The sequence below is a fragment of the Chenopodium album genome, chromosome 12 (genome assembly GCF_948465745.1).
Source record: "Chenopodium album chromosome 12, dcCheAlbu1.1, whole genome shotgun sequence".
Taxonomy (NCBI): domain Eukaryota; kingdom Viridiplantae; phylum Streptophyta; class Magnoliopsida; order Caryophyllales; family Amaranthaceae; genus Chenopodium; species Chenopodium album.
The window spans coordinates 52,017,903-52,038,907 of NC_137845.1; the positions used below are offsets into that span (position 1 = coordinate 52,017,903).

A 21,005-nucleotide genomic window follows, 5' to 3' on the forward strand; every position below is an offset into this window, starting at 1 on the left:
CGTGAAAGGACACCAGAAAACTAATTAAGCAATAAGAAGAAATTTATTTATCTGAAACTATATAAAGTACTAAGAAATGGTGAAGACAATAATCAATGAGTCATATTGTAAATTACCCTATTTATGCATTAGTGCTTGGGACATTGCACATAATTTATGAGGCCTTTGGCTTAGGTAGAAGAAAGCAAAATAAAGGGCATCAATTTTATTTTAAGGACCCTACCAACGGCTCCAACTTGTATGAACAGCATTTTTAGTTTCATGTAAATATATAATTACACTCCATTTCAAGTTAAATGTAACAGTATCTTCTAGGTTGTTGTCACTAATTTGAAAAAATTGTTACATTTAATTATTAACATATTCAGAGTATGGAGTATATAATTCAAAATATGAAGTATTTGATTAAGTAATGAGTATATATTTCAAAGTTATATAGTTATTTTTATATAAATTAATGATCAAAGTTTGTAAATCGAACAATTTCTTTCACATGAAAGTTTTAATCCTCAATGAATTACAAGATTAAAAAGTTATGTCAAGAAATAAAACTGTGAGCGGTACAAAATACATCTTCAGGGCTCTATAAGTTAAAATAATGTGACTTTAATTTTCAATAAACTTAATTATAAATTAATAATTTAAATATATACATTGTGACTCTTTAAACTGTATGTCACTCACTCACATGGTTACTTTTTTAGAAATAGTATGTCACTTGATTATATTTTGTCTTATAATTTTAAAAAATAAATGAAAAATAGTCAAACGAAAACTTGTACGCACCATAATGTAAATGTTAAATTGTTACTCCGTACAACTAAAAAAGAACGGAACAAGTAACAAATAAATCAAATTTCCTTTATTTTATTTTGAAGGTAAACTTAGTTGGCATCATAATATTTATACCATGTACTTTGTATTAATATTTGCTAACTCAAGGTCAAAATAATGTTTTTAATTCACCACTGTAATTGGCATCCTTAATCAAAATGGGCCCTCGTAATCACATGGCACTTTGGTTGTTGAACATTACCAACCAAGACACTAACTTAACACAGCTCAGGTTGTATGTGATTTAATGATTTTACAAGGAATTGACGTCTCTTTTTTATGACAAGATTATATATTACATGAAAATGACAATACTTGTGGTTTTTCAAGTTTAACTTTGTTATTCATAGGACTTGAATGATTATCTTAAACTACTAGAACTACCATTTTTGTTATGACTACCAACTTGGTTTTTGTTTCCTCTTACTCTATTCACATCATTGCATGTACATTTTTAGCCATCGACAAAAAGAAGGGAGGTGGAGGTTTTTGAAGGGGATACTACGTATCAATTATTAGTTGGTTCAAAACTAGTACGACATTTACGGTTTATGACATGTATATATACGTGATTGATATTTTGGGATCTCGGTAATGGCAATTATCACCTGACACATCCAAGTAAATCATAATATGCGACAATAATTTTATTAATGATCAAGGTCATTAACGATACAATGAATTAATTTCTTTTTTATCATCGTCTATTTCAAAAATATATTGATAATCATAACTCAATACACAATAATTTAGTACTTTTAAGATAAGTTTCTAAGTGATAGAATGGCTTTTAAGATAAGTTTCTAACTTTTCTTGTTTACGCAACATAACCAAATGATTGATAGATAGAACTCGCCAATTATCTGTAAAAGATAGCTTTTGGATTCAGAAGTATTTGTTTGAAAAGTTCAATGCCCCACAGATTAAGAAATTGAAGTTTATAGTACCATTAATCACGTTTTAGTTTTAACTTTGACAATTCAAACCATATTAAAAAATTATGTAAAACATAATAATAAGATCATCAAATAGGATCAGATAACCAAACTCAAATTAAAAGGTCTAATCATGTTGTTTCAAGTTTAGATATATCTCAATACATATCCCATTAAAATCCAATTAATTAAAGATAGTAACAATTTGAATAAAGTAAATAATCCCGATCTGGTCAAACATTAGACGATCATCAACATACATACATACCTACATTCATATATATATATATATATGTGTGTGTGTACAAAAGTTACTTCTCCTAAAACAATCATTTGTTAAGGATTCTTAAATCTTCCAAATAACTTACAAAAATTGAATTAAATCAACAAAAATTAATAAAAACATTGTTATTATAAAAACAAGAACAAAGTGAATCTACAAGATTACATCTCTTCTCAGTTCTCAGACTTCTCACTAACTAGATCAGGTTAGAAACTAAATAAAGGGCCTTGTAACAATTTTTTTTTGGGCCTGAATTCTCTCCTTTTTTTTTCATCTCCTTAATAAAAAAAATAATAATTTGGAGAGCATAGAATATGTAAATATCTGACTTTTCTGTCATCAGCCAAATAGATTCTTTGGAAGGTATTGACCCAAAATGCCACGTGTTGGAAATGGGCAAATTGTACATATAAAAGCCCAAATACCCAAAAAACACAAAAGTAGGGCCCACATTGTGTTGCCATACCTCTTCACCTCACCTCTGCTGTCTATTTCTCCTCCATTCCTTTGCCTTTGGGACTCTCTTTTTCAGACTTAAATCATGAGCACTACTTGACTACTACCAGTTGTACATCATTTTTAATTATTTTTGGTAAATATAAATATAATACTGTATGAGAGAATAATGCCTGAAATTATGGGATTTTCTACCCCCTCATTTAGTTTCATCATACAGTAATTAAACATGTCACCACACTTCCTCAGTTTTTGGGTGCTATTCAAACTCCCGAGTTTAAATTTTGTTTACATCAATGCCTTGTAAGGCTCTACGGCTCTCTTTACACCAAAAAATAAATTATCGTCCCCAATCTTTTTGGGTTTAATGTAATGTTGGTGTAGTAAGTTTGACCTCTAGCAAGTTGGGGGGTTGGATATAGGGCACGTCACATCTTGTGATCTTATCTTAGCCGATTATTACTCATTTGGTTGACATCTTGAGGGAAATTCATGTCCTGTTACAGCCCACATGGTGCAATTATTATTATTAGTGCCAAAAAATAGTAAAAAATAAATACATATAGCAATTAAAAATTTTCACATCATATAGTATATTTGTAGAAATTTTAATAAAGTATAAACAGGGAAAAACAGAGTGAAGCATAACATTTTGTCTATTCCAAAAGTTATGGCAAATCCAATCAAATATCATTTCAAAGTGTTAATATATATACCCCCACTTATATGCATGTATGAATATTCACCACTCCTAATTTTCAACCCTATATATATTTAAACAAGTCATGCACGTGCTAAACAATTCTCATAGGTCCACAAAGAAATTATAGGTATCTCATCTTGGTGCAATTCGAAATTTCAACTATCATTTAGGCCGTCCATTTCAAAATATTAGGCCACTTTCTATTAATAAGCCGAATGGCCTAAATCGATATTATGATCACATCATTTCGTTAGACAAGACTAGTACACCGGGGTACGATGAAGTTAAACCTTCAAAACTAAGATCCGTGGAGTTCTATAGTCCGAAAAGGACTAGGTTTTATCATGACCAACAACAAGGTTTTCACAAAGGTTAACAAAGTTTCGAAGTTAAAGTAAGAAATTTATTTGGCAAAGGAGTGGAAAATTCAAAGAATAAGCTAGAGAGGAAGATGTTGGGGCAATTTGGTGTTATATTAAGGTGTTAAAGTGACGTATCAACGAAAACAATCCCTTAGATAATTACAGATGAGGTATGGAACATGTATAACCTACACAAATGTAGTTAGTGGACCACCTGGGATCAAGATGCTATACACACAAAAGTTGAAAACAATAATAATGATAATAATTTCAAATACTTTCTCCGTTTTTTAATATAGTTGACTTTTAATGAGTGTATTAATAAAGTCACTTTGCTATATATAAAGTCAACTTGTTGCGTGTATAAAGAAACAGAGGCAGTATTATACAAGTAGGACGTCGAATTAAATAAAATAATATAATCATTAATTGTGTAATAAACCACCCCCACTACATAAACTAGGGGCCATCTATGTATATGGTTCGTGGTCCATGGCTAAGCTGTACAAAAGAGGCACATGATTATGTAACCCCGCCATTGGTACGCGTGAATTTATAATGTCAACACTATCACACCTCCCATTTTACTTGGAATTTCACATGCTTACAAAACTAATCCCCTTCACCTCCCTTGCAACAAAACAAATGTTTTTAATTTGTTTTGTTTCCCTCTATCAAGGGAAATTTGGCCCATCATCTATATCTACTAACAACTTGGATGCAAAAAAATAAGATATCACCTGAGATGTCATGCGAATGCAACCTTACAAGAATCCTATACAATTCATGGTTACATGTCTTTTTACTACACCTTGTTAATCTCTGAAAATTCTAATTGTGTTCTAATACCATGAAGTATGAGCACTTAACGAGGGTCAAGGTCAGAGAAAGATAAGAAGTTTATTATTAGATCCTCCTTAAATAAAACTCTTATGTTTACTAGGATAAAGATAGAGCGTTCAATTCACACTGATTGCTCTAAAAATCTGAAAAGGATCCTGAAAGATCCAACCCACCTCTTAACGGAATAATAGTACACTCTTAGATACCCAACAAAAAAAAAGAGGGTAGGAAAATGCAAAAAAATGCCAAGAAATGGAAAACTGTTATGAAATATATAGAAATTAGAGGATTATGAGAAGGAGGTAATAAGAGAAGTATTACTTCTTTTATGTATTACTCTTGGTAATATTTTTGTGTATCATACAAGTGAAATTACATGGCTATTTATAGTAGTAAGAACCACTATTACATTGTGGGCTATAACCTTAGAGGGTGGCAATTAGGGTTGGCTACTACATTAAATGCAATGAAGAATTGGAGTGTGGACATTCACACCTTGACTAAATTAATTAACTCTTAACACTCCCCCTTGAATGTCCATACAGAATAGGGTATATGTTGCCTCGTTAAAACCTTGCTAGGTAAAACCCTTTAGGATAAAAGCCATAGCTAAGGGAAAAGAGTACAACAATATATTACTATATGCTTTAGTGTACTGCCTCATTAAAAACCTTGTCAGGAAAAACCCATAGGGATAAAAACCTGGTCGAAGGGAAAAAGAGTGCAGTGCATATAATGCTCCCCCTGATTTTAACATAGTTTATGAAGACGACGCATCCTAATCTTGTGGACCAACCGCTCAACACTCTTCGAAGGTAGGGACTTTGTAAACAAGTCTGCAAGATTATCAGATGATTGGATCTGTTGGACATTTATCTTCCCTTCCTTCTGCAAATCGTGTGTAAAGAACAGTTTTGGGGATATATGTTTAGTCCTATCACCTTTAATATATCCTTCAGTTACTTGTGCAATACATGCAGTATTGTCTTCGTAAATGATGGTTGGACTTTCAGTTACTTCTTTCATCCCACATTCTTCTTGGATATTGCCGATCATTGACCTTAGCCATACACACTCACGTCCTGCTTCATAAAGGGCAATCAACTCAGCATGATTTGATGATGCCGCAGTTAAGGTTTGCTTTGTTGATTTCCAAGAAATTGCAGTTCCACCATAGGTGAACATATATCCAGTTTGTGACTTGGCGTTTTGTGGGTCTGATAGATATCCAGCATCTGCATATCCGATGAGGGTGGCATCTTGCCTTGATTGATAAAACAAACCAAGATCTTTTGTTCCTCGTAGATATCGTAGTAAGTGTCTTACTCCTTTCCAGTGTCTCTTCGTTGGTGCGTTGCTAAACCTGGCTAACAAATTCACAGAAAAAGCTATGTCTGGTCTAGTATTGTTAGCTAGATACATTAGAGCCCCAATTGCACTTAGATATGGTACTTCAGGACCAAGGACATCCTCGTTTTCCTCTCGAGGTCTAAATGGATCATATTTCATAGTCAAAGACCGAACAATCATCGGGGTGTTTGTTGGGGTCGCTTTGTCCATGAAAAAACGTTTTAACACTCTTTCGGTGTAGTTAGACTGATGGACGAAAATACCATTATTTAAGTGCTCAATTTGCAATCCAAGGCAAAATTTAGTTTGTCCAAGGTCTTTCATCTCAAATTCTTTCATCAAGTATTTTGCAGTTCTTTCAAGTTCATTTGGGGTTCCAATGATATTCAAGTCATCAACATAAACTGCAACAATTGCAAACCCTGATTGTGATCTCTTAATGAAAACACAAGGACTGATTTGATTATTCTTGAACCCTTCTTTCATAAGGTATTCACTAAGACGATTATACCACATCCTCCCAGACTGTTTCAATCCATAAAGTGACCTTTTTAATTTTATGGAAAGTAAATGTCTAGGCTTGTGGTTTTCTGGTAATTTTAGTCCATCTGGGACTTTCATATAAATATCTGTATCGAGTGACCCATATAAATATGCGGTTACTACATCCATTAATCGCATCTTTAGTCCTTCTGAGACTGTCAAGCTTACCAGAAATCTTAACGTAGTTGCATCAACTACGGGAGAATATGTCTCCTCATAATCAATCCCTGGAATTTGAGAAAAACCTTGGGCTACAAGTCTTGCCTTGTATCTTACAATTTCATTTTTCTCATTTCGTTTTCTCACAAATACCCACTTGTATCCAACTGGTTTTACACCTTCTGGTGTAAGGGTTATTTTTCCAAACACTTCTCGTTTTTCGAGTGACTTTAACTCTGTCTGCATTGCCTCTTTCCATTTTGGCCAATCATGCCTGCAACGACATTCTTCTACTGTTCTTGGTTCACTATCATTTTCGTCAGATGCCATTTCAATTGCAATGGAATATGCAAATATTTCATTTACGATAACATCATTTCTATTCCAATAATTCCTGGTAGAAACAAAGTTTATTGAAGTTTCATTGTTATCGATGTCATGGTCATCTTGTTCATCCCCTTTCGGATTATCATCTTTTTCTCTATTCTCATTTGTACTTTGTCTTTCTTGACCTTCCGTAAAGGGAATGTTGTTGATCTCATCAGGTCTTTTTAATTTTCTTGGTTTAGAGTCTTTTGAACCAAGTGGTCTTCCACGCTTTCGGCGTGCTAGAGATTCATTTTCAATGATCTTATCACTAGATGGAATTTCAATTCGTGCAGGGGCATTTTCAGCTGGTATATGTGATTTTGTCACTTTCTTTGCATCTATAAATGCATCAGGCAGCTGATTTGCAATGCTTTGTAAATGAACAATTTTCTGAACTTCTTGTTCACACATATTTGTTCGTGGATCAAACATTGACAATTGTGTTGCATTCCAAATGATTTCTATTTCTTTCTTTCGTGGGTCTACTTTCTCTCCCCCTAAGGCTGGGAATACTGTCTCATTGAAATGACAGTCGGCAAATCTGGCCGTAAATAAATCACCGGTCATTGGTTCAAGATATTTAATTATGGAGGGTGATTCAAACCCAACATAAATTCCCAGCCTTCTTTGTGGACCCATCTTTGTTCGTTGGGGTGGAGCAATAGGAACATACACCGCACAACCAAAAATTTTTAGATGTGAGACATTAGGTTCTCGACCAAAAACTAATTGTAGTGGTGAGAACTTATGATAAGCAGTTGGTCTCAATCTAATTAGAGTTGCCGCATGTATTATGGCATGACCCCAAGCAGATGAAGGCAATTTTGATCTCATCAATAATGGCCTTGCAATCAATTGTAGTCTCTTAATTAATGACTCAGCAAGTCCATTTTGTGTATGAACATGAGCTACTGGATGTTCTACAACAATTCCAATCGACATACAATAATCATTAAATGTTTGGGATGTAAATTCCCCAGCATTGTCAAGCCTTATTCTTTTTATTGTATGGTCTGGAAATTGTGCTCTTAGTTTAATAATTTGAGCAAGGAGTTTTGCAAAAGCAACATTTCTACTGGATAAGAGACTTACATGTGACCATCGAGTTGAGGCATCAATTAATACCATAAAATATCGGAATGGTCCACATGCAGGATTAATTGGTCCACAAATGTCTCCTTGAATCCTCTCTAAAAATGTTGGAGATTCAGTAGCAATTTTGTTCATAGATGGCCTTATTATTAATTTGCCAAGTGAACATGCAGAGCATGTTAATTCATCTGATCGAGGGATTTTAACATTCCTAATTGAATGTCCTACTGAATTTGCTATAATCTTGTGCATCATTCATGTACCAGGATGACCCAAACGATTATGCCATAAATTTAGCAGATTCTTATTATCTAACTTCTGGTTAGATATCAAATTTATTTCAACTGGTCGTATATCTATATGATATAACCCTGAAGAATATGCTGGCAATTTCTCATACACATGTTTCTTGCCATGTTTTTCTGCCGTGAGGCATAAATATTCCTTTTGATCCACTATCATTGTTTCTAAATGAAAACCATTTTGACGCACATCTTTAAAACTTATAAGATTTCTTCGAGATTTCCTCGAATATAAAGCGTCATTAATGATTAATTTTGTTCCATTTGGGAGTATTATGCAAGCTTTTCCAGAACCTTCTATTAGCTTGGCTGACCCAGAAATGGTATTAACATTTGCTTGAAATAATTTTAACTTTAAAAAATATTTTCTATCCTTCAGAATAGTGTGTGTTGTTCCACTGTCCAAAAGGCATTGAAATTTGGAACCAACTTCGGGCAGATCCATATCTTCATAAAATAATAAGTATAAGATTAGTTTAAGATAATTTAACTGGACTTACTTTATTAATGATGAAAAATTAAGAGTACATAACTTGAACATGAAAAAAAAAAACATACAAGAAAAGTACATAATGAAAACATATATCATAGTAATTGATGAATTATCTAAACATGATTATTCTCTCCAAAGATAAATTCACCACCAGCTTCACCATTGTCTATGTGGAAATCAGACACATCAAGGCTAATTCCAGGGACATTTTCTTCATTAACATAATTTGCTTCGGCATGTTTTTCTTTCCCTTTAATGGAAGCCTGGTATAGTTCTACCAGATGTTTGGCCGTACGACAAGTACGTCCCCAATGTCCAGTCATGCCACATCTATAACATGTGTCTTTTCCTTTTGTGGTGGCTTGATTTTTGTTTCCTTGTTGATGCCCCCTTTGAGTGTTGTTTCTAGGGGGAAATTGGCCTCTACCACGGCCATAACCACGTCCACGGCCACGTCCGCGGAAATTTCCACGACCTCTGCCACGATTATTATATTTTCCACGTCCACCTCTATGAGCAAGATTTGTCTCAGGTGGATTTGAGCTTTCTACAGCATTTGTTTCATTGAATGCTTGAGACCCAGTTGGTCTTAGGTTGTGATTCTTCAACAGAAGATCATTATTCTTTTCAGCAACCAATAATGTAGAAATAAGCTCAGAATATTTTGCAAAGCCTCTTTCACGGTATTGCTGTTGCAATACAATGTTGTTAGCATGGAATGTAGAGAGTGTTTTCTCTATCATTTGCACTTCAGTGACTGGTTGATCACAATATCTCAATATTGATACGATTTTATATAGTGATGAATTATAATCACTGACAGATTTAAAGTCCTGAAATCTCAGGTTTGTCCACTCAAATTGTGCTGAAGGAAGGAGTACCCTTTTATGGTGGTCATATCTTCCTTTCAAGCTATCCCATAGTTCTCTGGGATTTTCCACCATTAAATACTCAGTTTTCAAACTGTTATGTAAATGGTAATTTCTTTGATTGTATGTTCCAATCCCTGAGCCTTCAAATTCATTTGGGCATCAACTGTCCATTCAAGATAATTATGTCCGGACAAGTCTAATACGTCAAATTGTCTTTTCATCAAGTCTCCCATTTTAACTACAATCAAGTAGGTAATTATTATTAAGCCAATTAAGCAAGTGATAATTAAAGTAATCAAATTGTAATCATAATAATAATCCATTTAAAACATATTTGCTTCTCCCCCTTGGGTTATTATTATGATGTACATAAAGTTAAGCTAAAATTAAACATGATAATTACGTTAGTAACGACAACAACAATAATAACAATAACAATGATAATAATAACAATAACAATAACAATAAATACTACTACTATTACTACATCACCGACAACGACAACAATAATAATAATAATAATAATAATATTAATGACATACATTAATGATAAGACAAAAGAAACATTTATTATAACAAAATGCACTTATAATCTACCTAGAAGACAAAAAAAACTTGAAGTACTACGGAGATTACATGCATGAATTCCCTTTGTCGAAAAACCGAGCGCTACTTATGTAAAATGATGAAAATCATCATTGCCATTAATAAAACTACTAGGGCCATAATTAAAACTAAATATAGTTTTAATTTCCTTAAATCTTCTTCAAAGGTAAAGGGGTGTGGTGGTTGTCGGTTGTCGACGGGGAACATGGTGTGTGACCGGTGTAGATGGAGGAAGAAGAAGAGGAGATAATTTGGGTAAAGTTTAAGGAGGGGATAAGGTTTGTATGGTGAAATAAGGGGGTGTAATCCGCCTTTTATAGGGGGGTAAATTATCCGTTTCAGCTTTACACTACTGTAAAAGTATCATACAATGTTCTAGTAGACTGGTAAAATAATCGTAATCAAACTATTAATATTTACAAAAGTAAATAAGTATCACACTGGGATGCAAGCCGTAGTGGTCCGAGAACCCTAATCTATTCATGAGGTCAAGGGTTTGAAAACTGAAAGAAACATAAAAGTGTGTAATCTAAAAATTAAATAAATATAAAGGCTGCATCATTTTTTTTTTTTCATTTTAGTAATTATGCACAAGTAAGTAAGTATAAACATGATTTGTGTGACCATGAAATTTACTCTATTAACATGCATACAACAAATATTTCCACATGCAAAAGTAATTATATATTACTTTCTATAACCATGCATGAGAGTTACCAAACTAAGTATCATAAATAAGGTATGTATTGATATCCTCATTTTTAATCAACATGGCTAATTATGTGGAGTAATTTTGTGGAGAAATATATTGTGAGTTTCTGGTATAGAGGATCCCATATGGGCAACTATAGAGCATACTCCTCAAAATATATTTTGTGAAGGAAATTGAATCTTTGTAAAAATTGGATAATCGGTATAAGTATACCTGATTGAAGATGGTGCTGATAACGTGTTATGAAATATATAGAAATTAGAGGATTATGAGAAGGAGGTAATAAGAGAAGTATTACTTCTTTTATGTATTACTCTTGGTAATATTTTTGTGTATCATACAAGTGAAATTACATGGCTATTTATAGTAGTAAGAACCACTATTACATTGTGGGCTATAACCTTAGAGGGTGGCAATTAGGGTTGGCTACTACATTAAATGCAATGAAGAATTGGAGTGTGGACATTCACACCTTGACTAAATTAATTAACTCTTAACAAAAACATTAATTTCCTATCCCAAAAACTCACCACACTCACTCCCATCCAATCTTAATCCTGTAATCTGAGTAAACATGGGCACGGGCCGTGCCCGTGCCGCCGCGGGCCGTGCCTGGCCGTGCCGGGGTGGCGGCCGTGCCGTGCCGTGCCGTGCCGGCTCCGCGGCGGGCCGTGCCGTGCCGTGCCTGAAATTGGCACACCCCAGCCCACGGCACGGCACGGCCCACGTGCCTAGCGGGCCGTGCCGTGCCGGGCCGCGGGCCAAACCGTGCCGACCTTAATTTATTTTTTATTTTTTTTTTTTAAAAAAAAAAAATAAATGTTAAAAAAAAACGAATTAAAAACAAAAATGCATATAATAAAAAAAAAAAATACTAGTGCGATAATCCGAAAACACAAAAAATTGAAGAATAACTTATTTTATTATATGACGGTAGCCGGTACGACCGTACGAATGTACGATAATTCAATAATACAAAATTACAAAATAAGTAATGATAATTAAAAATCGTACAACAGTGTATGAATATTGAATAACTTCATTTATTATACGGAATACGAAGTTCGATAATACAAAAAGAATACAATAGTGTATAATGTAAATATGTAATCATGTAATTATTATTGGTCGTCTTCGTCTTCGCCTTCGTCTTCGCCTTCGTCTTCATCTTCGTCTTCGTCTCCTAGAGGTTCAAGTTCATCCGCCAATTGAGTGGATTGAGAACTAAAAGAAGTCGACGTTCCTTCATCGTCGTCGTTTTGTGCATAAGTACGATCTTGAGAACGAGTTTCGGCATCCAACCAATCCTTGAAGCAAACACACATTTCAAGTGTTTCGGGTTTTAGTCTTGTTCTTCTATCGTCTAGAACTCTTCCCGACGCACTAAAAGCTCTTTCGGAAGCAACGGAGGAGACTTGGATAGCAAAAATATCACGAGCCATTGCCGACAAAATTGGATGTTTCACGGCTTGTGATTTCCACCAATCGAGGATGTCGAGGCCAAACTTCTCTTCATCGTCCATGCCTTTCATGAAGTCGTAACTTAAGTACATTTGCAACTCCGAAACATCGCTTTGAGTTCTCCTAGATGATGATGATTCTGTACCTGAATACTTAGACATCAAGTTAGCAGCTTGTGCAAATAAACCTTTGGCCCGTTTACTTACATTTTTGGATGTTTGAGAAGGGGCAAATCGAGACACGGTTCCATATTTACTTTCATAAACATTATATAAATTAAAAAACTCATCCGTCACCTTATTCTTAAAAGTTTCAACATCATCTTCAAAATTCATGTTACTATAATAAATATCAATTAATAAAAAGGTGCCATCATATTTTTGTCTAGGATCTAAAATGGAAGCAAAAATATAAATCTTAGGAATATCGGTGTAATATTTACGCCATTTATCCTCCATGGATGGAAGATATCCACGATAAACATGTTCTGATCGGTGTTCCGCAAAAAGTTGTGCAAGTAAACATGCATTGCTAAGAAAAGAATGAGCACAAGGATTATATACAGAAGAAAAACAATGTGTCATACCATATAGTAATTGTAAAAACTGCATATATTTTTCACAATTAGCCCAATCATCTTCAAGTAAAGCATTTTGTGGATATTTCATATTATAAAAAAGTGTTAAATGAACCTTGTACTCGATTGCCCGACTCAACATTTCATAGGTGGAGTTCCACCTAGTTGGACAATCCGGTGCTATTTTTATGGTTTTAATCCGTTGTTGCCTGCAAAAACCTTTCCATTCTTGATATCTCATGTTAGAGCTATTAATAGTGCAAATAGCACTCCGTATTTTGTGATAAAATGGACCAATTGCTTGTGTTCCATCCTTCACACACAAGTTAAGAACATGACAAATGCATCTAACATGAAGTGCTTCTCCATCTAATACTAAATCGGTTAATTGGGGTTTAACCAAATTCGCACTATATGTCATAGAAGTTGCGTTATCGAAAGTCATAGACATGATTTTATCCCTAAGACTATATGCATCAATAGCTTCCATTAAATGATGTGAAATGTTAAGACCGGTATGAGGGTATTCAAGCATTTTGAAATGAATGATGCGTTTTTGTAACATCCACTCATTATCTAACCAATGACAAGTAACACATAAATAGTGAAGTCCGTACCCACCATCCCATGCATCGGCGGTTAAAGAAACTCTACAAGGAAGATTAGCTAATTCATTTACTAATTTCAATTTGTACTCTAGATAAGTCTTCATGGCAGCAGATCGAACGGTTTTTCGGGACATTTTTTTGTGTTTTGGTTGTAGTGCTCGGTTAATATAGTTGTTGAAGGCATCATTTTCGGCGAAAAGAAAAGGTTGTTCTGCATGTACAAGCATTCTCCCAAGTTCATCCCTATCTCTCTCGTAATTGTAAATGAAACCTTGTGGATGGAATTGAGAAATTTTAGGTTGGGTTGGATCACTAGATGGTCCACCACATTTTTTTGTATGCCTAGTAAGGTGTCCCGTCCCTCCCTTGGTATCGGCCGAGAAAATTTTACCACAAGTCCGACACTTGCATTTTTTTCCATCTTTACTTAATTGATAATGTACCCAACATCCACTCTTTCTTTTGGTTTGAGCAAAATCCTCTTCGGTACACCACTCTAATATGTTAGGATTATGGGTGGATGGTTCACTCGACCCGCAAGCTTGTGTTTGGCTACCTTGGGAAGGAGGAGGAGGAGGAAAAGGAAATTCATATTGTTGAAATTGGGTTTGTTGAAATTGGGTCCAAGGAGCCATATCATCCATTTGTTCTTGCCCTCCCGTGTTTTGGGGATGAAAGAAAGGGGTGGAAGTGTTTGGAAAGGGCATGTTAGGAGAGGGAAAGGGCATGTTAGGGGGGGGCATAGACATTGAAGTGTTTGGGTTTGGTGATTCCCTACGTGTTGACTTGGCTTTTCTAGAGGAGGAGGAAACGTTCGGGTTTGATGCCATGATTAATTAATAATAATAACACAACTAACAATAACAAAGTAACAATTAACAACAATGAGATCAATGAGAATTAATTAGTAAGTAGTTTTTATATAAATTAAATTTTCAAAAATAATTATAATAATAGTAGATTACTTGGATCAATGAGATCCCAGGTAGGAGAGGTTAGGAGCGACGTTGTCCAGAGCCCAAATCCCGCCTTAGACAGATTTCAACAATCCAAATAACCCACAATTAAAATAGAAAGTAGTTTTTATATAATTAAGTAGTTCCAATAATAATAATAATAATAATAATAATAATAATAATAATAATAATAATAATAATAATAATAATAATAATAGTAATAATGATAATAAATTAATAATAGTAACAATAACAATAACAATAACAATAACAAATTAAAATAAAGTTGAGTTAGATCTTACAATGACGCTTCAATGCTTTCCCAAATTTATAATTTCCCGAATTTTTAATTTCCCGAATGTAAATATAACAATTTTTTTTTTTTTTTTTTTTTTGGTAGTAGACTAGTACAAGTAATAATAGTAAAAATGTAAAATTTATAAGAGAGTAGGAATTTTTTTTTTCTTTTCACAAAAGAGAGGAAGATTGTATGTTTTTTAGGAATTTGAGAATTGAGAATTTGGGAGTAAGAAAATTAGAGAATAAGAGAGAAGAGATGAGTTGATGAATTGTGAAAATTTTGGAGGAAAATATGAGGTATTTATAGGGGATTTGGGTGGGAAATGGGGTGGAAAATATGGCCGTTTATAGCTGTTGGAAAACGGCCATAAACGGCCATATTCCAACGGCACGGGCCGTGCCGTGCCGTGCCGTGCCTGGCCGTGCCGGGCCGTGCCTGGCCGTGCCGGGCCGTGCCACGTGCCGTGCCGGCGGGTCGTGCCGGCGTGCCGGCCCACGTGCCGGCCACCGTGCCGCCCGCCGTGCCACGGGCCGTGCCCGTGCCGGTCCCAAAAAATTTGTTCACGGCACGGCCCACGGCACGCCGGCGTGCCGCCGTGCCGTGCCGTGCCGGCCACCGTGCCCGTGCCGGGCCGTGCCGGAGTCGTGCCGGGCCCGTGCCGCCCGCGTGCCGGCACGGCCCGTGCCCATCTTTAAATCTGAGGATGGACCCTGTAAAATGAGAGGCAAAGCCCCACAACCCTGACCATTCCCCCATCTCACCCTTTGAAAATGACACCCCTCGATTCTTCCTTAATGTAGGAAACTCATACACGGCAGATATAATTGACACTTTCAAGTCCAACCAATGAATCATTATATACCCCCTTTCATACAAAAAACAAAATGTAAAATTAAATTCCATTTACTCCTTTGGACCATCCCACACAAATCTCCTTATTCCGGCAAAAAATATATAAAAAGTTGACATTTTGAAAACTTATATGTAATACTCAATACTATTCGTATCAATAGAAGTAATATGGTCAAAATAAACACACAGATTATACGAAAATTTAATAATAAGAAATTTTTTTAAGGAACAGAAGGAGTATTTAATTTCGAGCGTGTATAGTAATAGTAAGATTAGTACTCCGTAGTTGTATTCAAAGTTGAAAACCCTTGAAAACATTTGTGGCAAAATTCTCCTCGTTCAACGTGATAGCTCACCGTCCTTGACCCCTCCTTCCTTTCCCTTTTTCTTTTCCTACCTCTAATATTATTCTATTTATATTTATTTTCGCTTTCTCTCTCTAGAAAATACATAATAGTATATTTGGTCCGCAAAGCAAGACAATGACAAATCCTCGTGCTAATCATACTAGTCCTAATCTTCAATCACGTATTCACGTTCTACCTTTGTTATTTGCAAAAATCTTTGCATGTAAGTCCATCCTTTTCAATTTGGGACCCCTTAAACTCACACTACTATACTATTCTTCTACTCTAATCAATTAGTATCTTAACCATTTGTTTAATCAAATCATAACCACCTCAATACTTATTAATTAGATCTCCTTAATCTTTCGTTAACACGAGGTACATACACGTATGTATCGTAAGAGGATACGTACAAACACCCTTGCCCGCCTAGCATGTGGGATTAGATTTAGCTACGTACGTACACCAAACAGCTCATGATTAAATAACTAGTAAGAATAGTAATTTCCTTTTTCTTATTATCTGTCGACTTAAATTATGAGAATATTGTATTGACACGAAATATTTATTTTTTAGTCCATAAAGGATATATTATTAAAACTATACTTGACTAGAGTCTGAACAGTGATTGTATAATATTTAATGATTTCGCGATATTCAAGAGATTACGTAGACAGGTGCAGAGATAATGAAGACAGCAATACAACATTAGTCTACGAATAAAGTCAATAAATACATCCCCTAATGCACAGTATTAGTATTAGCAGTATTAGATTCTACATTATAGTGATACCATCTGGATTTTGTCTCATTAGTGGAAGCAAATAAATAGGGATTTGGGTGGGAAGATTCCAGGTTAATCAACATTATTTAAAATAACAGATTAATTAATTAAATTAGAAAGCAACGTACCATGTGAGAAGGGTAATGTTGATTAGGTTGATAACCCATGTAGTCAAAGTAATTGTAGGTGGTAGGACCCGTCGCGTCGTAACCTGAACCGAAACCGGAACCTGGGTGAAGTTGAGCTTGACCTTGGCTAGATAAAGATGAGCCATCAGAAGTTTGAGGCTCTTCATCTTCTTCTAAATCATCATCAATTTGGCATTCCAAATTAACCCCAAATAATCTCACCCTTTTTGAATTACCACCGCCTGATTTTCTTCCCTTTTGCCTAACTTCTGTCCCTACAAAATCATCATCATTATTTATAATATAAAAATATTTAATTAATGGCTTTAACTAACTTTTTGAAACTTAAAACATTATTATTATTATTATTATCGTGTAACTGAATTTATTTCATTAATTAATGTTATCCCACGTGCCTGTTTAATTAGTCCTTTTTTTTCCCTGATATAATTATGTAGGTGTGTAGTACTTTAATAATTATACGTCACCATCTAACTATACAAGTCTCATAGTATCATATAATTATCATTAAGATTAAGAGTATTATTAGAGTGATTATTATCTAGATTATTATACTTGTCAAACAAATTAGTTAGGCTGATTTCAGTGATTGAGTTTAGTCAAAAACAACTTTTCAGATATTTTTAACAAATAAAAATACATATAACATATAACTAATTTATCAGATCAGATTATTTTTGCCTGACTTTCAACATAATATGTCAGAAAAATGTCAAGAATTTGTACTCTTTGACAGTACAACAATAACAAAGTGGTTTCCTCTTTTCTCATTTACTTCCTATCAAGTTTTTCTCGTCTCAAAAATGATCTCAAATGAACAAATAATTTAAACCAAATTCGAAAATAAATGGTTAAAAAAAACGTGGAATGAACCACATTCCTCCTAAGTAATTGGATATTGTCAGTCACGCACTCTAACGAGCGTAACCGTACATCTTCTTCTCATTTACTTCATAGTATTATTTTATTTAATTCAGAAAATATTTGGATATAAACGGATTTTTCGGGAAATAAACATAAAAGGGAAGAAATCATGATTTTATTTTATTTTAAAAAAAAATAAAAGGAAACACATGAAACAAAAATAAGGGAACAAAGAAACAAAAGAAGTCGAAACATCCAACTTGATGATGAGTTTACGATTACGAGACGATATTTTTCTTTTCCAATTTTATTTTCATTTAAAATTGAGATTTTTTATTTTTATTTTTTGAACATTTTAATTTTTATTTGGGGTGTTTATTTTGTTAATAACGAAAAAGGTACACGAATAGTTTGTTTACCTGCATGAAGAGAGTCAGGACGGTAAGACGGAAATGAAGCAATTTGGTGTTGATGAGTCGCACCATTATTATAACCCTGCGACGGCACAACGCTATAGTTACTCTGATGATTGTTGTACCGAATTTGATTATTACTTTGTGCCGGATGATGGTGATGAGGCGACGGAGCGGAACCGCGCCGTCGCCAACCGATAAAAAAGCGGTCGGATTCAAAGCGATGACGCTGAAACAAAACGACGTCGCCGGCGTCAAGTTTCTTCTCTTTAACGTAACGACTCCAACCTTTAGTCAACACATAGCTTTGACTACTATTCCAGTAAGAGTACCGAAACTTCCAGCACTTTCCAGACTCATCTTCGAACCCTAGTAGAACACCGCCGCCGCCTGCGATGGCGCCGGTGGTTTTATCTCCGGAATTATCTGCGACGGCAGTGGCGTTGGCGAGGGGGAAGTATTTTTCAGCGTGCTGTTTCGGGATGACGAGACGGTTTAATTTACCGACGTCGGAAGGGGTTAAGGGTTTTTCGAACATGTATTCTTGGTCGGCGGAGGAAGGGGAGGAGGAGGTTGTTTCGGATCGGTCAATGGCGGCGGTGGCGGTGGAGGTGCTGTTGTTGTCGGAATCGACGTCGTCGAGTTTTGATGAGAGGGAAAGGGAGGAATGGTAGAAGAAGGGGAGGCGTTTTTGGTGGTGGTGGTGGTGGTGGTGGTGGTCCATTGTAGTTGGGGTGTACCAGAGTGTATCGGATGAAGGCAGGTTTAAGGAGAAATGGCTCATTTGGGATTTGGGATTTGGGATTTGGGAGAGAGAGAGTGAAAATGAATGTTTTAGGAGTTGAAAATGAATGAGTGTTTTTTTGTGGGATGAGAAGGGGAGAATATATCAAGGGGTGAGGAGAGAGAAAGTGAGAGAGATCAAATGGTGATTTTGTGTTTGATTTTGATTTTGAGAGGAAATGGGTGAAAATAAATGTTAATTGAAGAGAGAGAGAATGAGTAAGAAAGAGAAACAATTTAGGGGGTGTTTGGTTCAAGCATATTAGGTATAAGGTATGGGTTTGGAATGACCAAAACCCATACCTTGTGTTTGTTTCTTGAAATTTCATTTTTCAAACCCATACCTCAAACCCCCAAGGTATGGGTTTTTGAAACCCAAGGGGGGAGGTGGGTATGGCTCATACCCATACCTGTTTAAAATTAAAAGAAAAACTATCATTCCTAGTTTAAAACTAAACACATGAAATCAAGTATCAAGTTCCAACCCCATACCACCTAGGTTTCATTCCTCATTCCAAACCCATACCATAGTTTGAACCAAACGCCCCCTTAAGGTTTTGGTGTAATCATCTCAAGTATACTCCCTTTCCTTTTTTTTTTTTTCCATAAAGTGTTTTATTGAGACTTTTTAGTTTTTACGCTATTTATTTAACCTATGTTTGTAAATTATACTCTTATGAGTATACGTAGAAATTATTTCAATGAATAGATTATTAATATTCTAATATTGTAATTTATATTTTTTTAATAATTAAATATATTATTGGTTAAAGTTTTGTATCAGTGCATGTCTAAACTCAAATGGAACACTTAAAAATGCGGAGGGAGTATTTTTTTTTTTTTTATTAAGAAGAATTGACCTGATCTGATATGATTTTTATTTACTCACTAGCATCATTTTTTTTTTTAATTATTTGGGGGTGTTATAGGATCTTTAGTAGGGTTGCGAAGAAGGTTGGAGTGATCTAAAATGATGAGGTTGGTTAGGGTCAGATTTATACAGATAGAGTTATAACATAAGATATGATTAATTTGTTATATAAACGTGCATCAAAATTGATGGAGATGATTTGAGATTATATTTGTGGAGAATCCTCAATGATACAAAATATTACTCTGATATGTTAAATAATTTTAAGTGTATCATTTTAGATCAGATTATATATTATAAATAAATAGGAGATTCGAGGTTTTTTGAATAATTATCTTAAATCTCCCTTTTCTTTATCTATTTATCTTTAATTATGATCGTGTGGATAACTTATGTAAATATGAAATGATAAAGTTAGACAGTTGAGCTTGGTACCCTAACTAACAATGTAGATTGTATGAGTTTGATTGACAGTAGTTCGTGTCGACATATGAACATCATTACTATGTAGAACAATATCAAATTTACTATAATTTAAATTAATAATTATGAAAGATAATAATTTTAATGGTATAAATTAATTGATTGATGTAAATTACATAACTATGTTTTAATTGATCGATTTCATAGACATAAAATAAATAATGTACTACTTAATTATTTCGGACTTAATTCAATTAATTGATATTTAATTTATGTAATTCTTTGCTGATTGATTAATTTTTTATTCTTCTTAGCTGATTGATTAATTTTTCCTTTTCTTTGTTGATTGATTTTTTTTTTTTTTTTTTTTTTTTAACAAAAATTATCTTTATTTCAATTTCAAATGAAGAGGGGTGTTGTAATCTTTTATAGTGGACGTTACAATCTTCCCTCTTCACTTATATAATAAAGATATGTATTACAAGTTTACAACATAGTCATGTTGAGTATTATTTGTCTCACTAATTATTTTATTAATAATAAACTGTTATATATATATATATATTTTAATTAATAAAGAGCTAAAGATATTTATGATCAAAGTTATGCATTTTTGACAAATTTGGACAGTCAAAATTGGAAGAACAAATAGGATCGAGTGGGGAAGTATCAATGAAAATTGTTCAGCCTTAGGCTCTATTT

At 34.4% G+C, this 21,005-nt stretch overlaps 1 protein-coding gene across 2 annotated transcripts; it reads right to left on the reverse strand.

Annotated features, from left to right (window-relative positions):
- Nucleotides 1-2,152: 2,152 nt before the first annotated feature.
- LOC145570608 (B3 domain-containing protein At2g36080-like) lies at nt 2,153-19,191 on the reverse strand. 2 transcript variants are annotated; one of them, XM_081629737.1, is made up of 3 exons: nt 18,233-19,191; nt 16,929-17,197; nt 2,153-3,005 (listed from the first exon to the last, which is right to left on the reverse strand). In XM_081629737.1, the coding sequence occupies exons 1-3, from the start codon at nt 19,008-19,010 to the stop codon at nt 2,952-2,954; spliced, it is 1,101 nt and encodes a 366-aa protein (XP_081485863.1). In that variant the 5' UTR covers nt 19,011-19,191; the 3' UTR covers nt 2,153-2,951. The 2 variants fall into 2 exon arrangements, with proteins under 2 accessions (XP_081485863.1, XP_081485862.1); XM_081629736.1 differs by having other exon boundaries at nt 16,929-17,203; nt 18,233-19,187.
- Between the last annotated feature and the right edge of the window lie 1,814 nt (nt 19,192-21,005).